The sequence below is a fragment of the Psammomys obesus genome, unplaced genomic scaffold (genome assembly GCF_907164565.1).
Source record: "Psammomys obesus unplaced genomic scaffold, mPsaObe1.curated_primary_1811, whole genome shotgun sequence".
NCBI lineage: Eukaryota > Metazoa > Chordata > Mammalia > Rodentia > Muridae > Psammomys > Psammomys obesus.
Genome location: NW_026585895.1, coordinates 315,268 through 320,540, shown reverse-complemented (window position 1 = coordinate 320,540; position 5,273 = coordinate 315,268). Strand labels below are relative to the sequence as shown.

The window sequence follows — 5,273 nt, the reverse complement described above, 5'->3', positions numbered from 1 at the left end:
TCATAGAGGCAGAAAACAAGATATTCCATAACAAAAACAAATTTAAACAGTACCTATTCACAAATCTAACCCTAAAGAAGATACTAGAAAAATAAAACAAAACAACAACCAAAAACTCCAACCCAAGGAGGCCAAATACACCCAGAAAAACACCGGGAGTAAACCACGCCACTTCAGCAATAACAAAGGAAGGGAAGTATGCACACACACACACACACACACACACACACACACACACTCTACCATCATCAGCAAAAACACCAACAGCACAGGCTCTAAGATCAACAATTAATAAATGGGACCTCATGAAACTGAAAAGCTTCTGCAATGCAAAGGACACTGTCATGAGAACAAAACAACAGCCTGCAGATTGGGAAAGGATCTTCACCAACCCTACATCTCACAGAGGGTTAATATCCAGAATATATAAGGAACTCAAGAAGTTAAACACCAAGAAACCAAGTAATCCAGTTTTAAAATGTGGTACAGAGCTAAACAGAGTTCTCAACAGAGGAATATTGAATGACAGAGAAACACTTAAAAAAAATGTTCAACACTCCAACCGAGGACCATGCATGGAGATAACCTAGAACCCTTGCACATATGTTAAAAGGAGAGGGCAAAGATGACTTTTAAAAAGTCCAAAATTATCAAAGAAATGAAGAAAATATTTTAAAAAATTAGAAAGCATATGCAAAAATGCCTAGTGTACACTGATAGCATTTGAAAAACATTTTTCAAAAAATAATATTATATGACCCTAAAATGACTTCCAGTGTTTCTTCATGATAAATTCAGCTATATCGTACTCCAAGGAAGAATGAGTTTATTTAATTTTTTACAAATTAATCAAAATATCATGGTGCTTATTTAGTGCTATTGTTGTTTATATTGCTGAATGTGTAGCTCGTACATTTTGTTGTAATTCTGAGTACTATTTCATTTCATGAATATATTTTAATTTATAGCTTAATGTTATTTTAAGTATACTTACGTGTGATTCAGTGAACTTGTTGTATTCCAGGTGCACTGAAACAGATGCATGCAAGTATACAGATAAAGCATGTTAGGCATGATTTGGACATTTACACCTCCTAGACAGCCCATGGGTCCCTTATATGTACATGGATTTTGGAATATCTATTTCTGGCCATTCGTGCCTCCTTTCAATTGTCAGCTCCATCTACAGAAGTTTTAGTGTATTTGTGAGTCCTTTGATTTTTGTTCAGAATTAACACTATTTTAAATATTGTGAATCTTTATCCTAGCATGAACCATCCATGAAACACTTTGATTTTATTCCTTGTAGACATCTCTGGTAGAATTTTTAAAAAATATAAAAACTTGATTCAACAATAAGAGAAAACAAACATTTGAAAATTCCATTTTTATTTCAAATCCATTTTATTGAATTAAGAAATGAACCATATCAATACTTAGGCTAAAGTCTTAACAGGGTTGTCTTTGCCTAAACATTTGTGCTGAGCAGCTTAATGCATAAATGACTTTCTATTTCCCACAGAAAAGTAGACATCTTTGAAAACATGAATCAAGGAATAAAATACATCAGTATGTGATTAAAGAAACTGTGAGATAAGAGCTGAGCCTGTCTATGATGCTACATAGGGGTTAGCAAGCTCATGAGTTTTGGAAATATGAAGGAACCACGGTGTTTCAGAATCTGTGACATTTTACGTAACCTTTCAATGGAAACAATACACCTGGGTGGTCACACAGTTGCTCCTGCAGTAAAAGTTCTCGTCACCTTGTAATCACTAATATGTATTTTTAAAAATAAATGTGCAGGAGTACGTGGACAGCAGGGTATCGAAGCAGATGCTAAGACTCATAGCCAAACTTTGGACAGAGTGCAGGAAATCTTATTAAAGAAGGAGATAGAAAGACCTGGAGGGGACAGAAGCTTTACAAGGAAAACAACAGAACCAAAAAATCTGGACACAAGGTTATTTTCTGAGACTGATACTCCAGCCAAGAACAATTCATGGAGATAACTTAGAACCCCTGCACAGATGTAACCCATGTCAGCCCAGTCTCCAAATGGGTTCCCTACTATGGGGAACAGGGACTGTCTCTGACATGAACTCAGTGGCTGGCTCTTTAATCACCACCCCCTGAGGGGGTGCAGTCTTGCCAGGCCACAGAGGATGACAATGCAGCCAGTCCTGATGAGACCTGATAAACTAGGATCAGATGAAAGGGGAGGAGGACCTCCCCTATCAGTGGACTTGGAGAGGGCCATGGGAGGAGAAGAGGGTGGGAGAGAGGGATTGGGAGGAGATGAGGGAAGGGGGCTACTGTTGGGATACAAAGTGAATAAATTGTAATTAATAAAAAATTGCATTATTAGACTAGAACCCCAAAACTTCTCATGATTAGTCTCCATGGTGTCTCATTGAAAAACACTTTTTCTGGATGTACAATTTATTATATTATGTTACATCGAATTCATTATAAGGTCTATTCCTTTCTTTGACCTTTACATTTTTTAAATTGATTTTTTGTTGTAATTACATATATATTTTCTTTGATCTGGTTTAGTTGGTATATTCTTCATGGTATCATTGTGTTTAATTTTAATATCCAGAGTCTTCTGTATAATGTAGATTACAAATTCTATAGTTTATATTGGTTTATTTTAATTAATTATTTTTCATCTTTAGAGAGTATGTTTAAACAAAAGCAGCCTTTTACATATTTATAAACTACAGTTTCCAATGCGATTTTGCATATCATTTGAGGATTTTATTTTGTTAGTGTATTTGTTTTTATTCTCTGGAGTTAGAAAAGAAACAGATGTTTGAATAGACGGATTTTTTTATGAAGGATGAGAGACAAGCTTGCTACACGTTTTCACTGTTTGAAAATCCTGTGGGCCTTGTGGTCTGACACTGTATGAAAGCTGTGCTACTGAATATTGAGATATTTAAGTGGAGATTCTGAATTCATGAGTAAAAGTTCTTTTAAGGGCCTCTTTCACTTCCTTGTTTCTTAGGCTGTAGATCAATGGGTTGAGCATGGGAATGACTAGTGTATAAAACACAGAGGCCATTTTATCGATATCAAAAGTATGGCTGGATTTGGGTTGCAGGTAAATAAACAGTAGTGTTCCATAGAACACAACCACTACTGTCAGGTGAGAGCTGCAAGTGGAGAAAGCTTTGGCCCTCCCCTCCTTTGACTTCATCCTGAGAATTGTCACAAAAATGAACGTGTAAGATATGAGAACAATCAAGAGGGAGGAGAGTAAATTGCAGCCTGAGAAAATTAATATAATCAGTTCTAATTCATGTGTGTCAGAACAGAGCAGAGATATCAGAGGGACACAGTCACAGTAAAAATACCTGATGATATTAGAACCACAAAAGGACAGTGTAAATAGCTTAACTGTGAGAAGTAGTGACACAAAGATGCTGTAGAGATAGGGTACCAGAACCAGCCCCCAACGCACTTTTTCTGACATGATGATCACGTAGAGAAGAGGTTTGCAAATGGCTACATAGCGATCATAGCCCATGGCTGAGAGGATAAACAGTTCACTGATAATGAAAATCTCAAAGAAAGTCAGCTGCACAGCACATGCTGTGTAAGAAATGGTATTCTGCTTCATAATAAAATTTACCATCATTTTTGGACCAATAACTGTGGAGTAACCAAGATCAGTGATTGATAAATGTCTCAGGAAAAAGTACATAGGGGTATGTAGCTTAGAGTCTAAATGAGTCAGAATAACCATGCCCAAATTGCCCATCAGTGTTACCAAGTATATGATTAAAAATATTCCAAGGAGTGGTGCCTTGAAGCCTGGCCTGTTGGTGAGTCCCAAGAGAATGAACTCTGTAACCTCGGCCCTTGCAGTGTGGTTGAGTTTCTCCATACAGCTCAACACGTGGCAACCTGTGCAGGAAGGAAGTTTAACATAAGTTGGTTTTGAAATGCTGTATGTCAGAAAACTTACAGGGTCACATGTAAGATACAGTTACTTCACCTGAAATTAAAAGTTCTGCCCCATTTCAGGAGAAGTAGATAAGACAACATTTACATTCCACAAAACTACAATGCAGGAGTTTTAAAGGGAGCAGAATAATAAAAAAAAAGTTTATAATGGTTTTGATTTTGATATGTTTTGTTTTCTGTTTTGAGACTGGGTCTTGCTATGTAGCTCTGAGTGGCCTGGATTTTGTGTTCATGTGGTCTCTGCATCTACAGAGCTCTTTCCGGCTGAGGACAACCTAAAACTTCTGATCCAGCTGCTTCTGTCTGATGAGAGCTGGGATTACAGGTCTGTGCCATCACATTCAGCGACAAGTAGTCATTTTGATAAAATAACTAATTAATACCTACTTCAATGGTTGCCACATTTTCTAAGTTATAGAAAAAATTCTTATTTTATCTCTCCTTTTTTTAAATCTTAAGTTTTAAAGCACACACATCATATATACATACATTATATATACACATACGTATATAACGGGAAATCTTTTTGTCAAGTCAGACATACTTAAAGAAGCGATTAGAAATACTTTACATGCTTCTGTTGTTAAGCATACAGCAGTTAGAACCTCATTGGCTATGCATAAATGCTGCAGTACATATCAGATTGTTTGCTATGCTATTATTTCAGACTATTTTAACATCTCTGATTTTTTTGTCACTTTTCGGCTTTTCATGTTGAATCACTATTTATAATGATCTCTGAAACATGTATCTCTCTTCTGTGAAAGCAAGGCCCTAAATATCCTGTCTGTTCCTAATTATCTGTAGAGAATGTTGGGAAGATGCCCAGTAAAAAGAATATAAACTCCAAGAGAACTAGGAAAAACTTTACATGTTGGATACACCTCTAAGCTGTTCATGGGCCTGAGCTCATGTGATCCTTACAGCACACTCAGAAATAGGTAGTCATTCTCTTCTCCACTCCTATACGTCACCAGCTGAGGCTCACTGCTGCAATACCTAATAAAAGGTCAGTAAGTGGTCAAGTCAAGATCCAATACCTCACCCGACAGATGAATATAACCTCACAAACACTGTATCATGCCACCTTTCCAGGAAAGTCATCTTTAGGAAACATGGGCTATGAAGCAGAGGTAAAACCAGACAGATGACAGAAAAAGTTTCTTATTAAAATGGATGGCTGAGGACCAAGGTAGTACATTTAGAATGAGCAATGTGAATAATGAACAGAGACTATTAGAGACTGAAGAAAATGTCTGCCCTGGGTGTTAATACTATTAATATTTAGATCCCTGCTA

The 5,273-nt window shown here is 36.7% G+C and overlaps 1 protein-coding gene across 1 annotated transcript; it reads right to left on the bottom strand.

Annotated features, from left to right (window-relative positions):
- Positions 1-2,944: 2,944 nt before the first annotated feature.
- Positions 2,945-3,898, bottom strand: LOC129671489 (olfactory receptor 8K1-like). The gene has a single exon (XM_055600512.1). It carries the CDS (start codon positions 3,893-3,895, stop codon positions 2,945-2,947), a length of 951 nt encoding a protein of 316 aa, XP_055456487.1. The 5' UTR covers positions 3,896-3,898.
- Between the last annotated feature and the right edge of the window lie 1,375 nt (positions 3,899-5,273).

Coding starts and splice junctions, on each gene's coding strand:
- LOC129671489 (XM_055600512.1), bottom strand. CDS start 3,895: ATGGAGAAACTCAACCACACTGCAAGGGCCGAGGTTACAGAGTTCATT.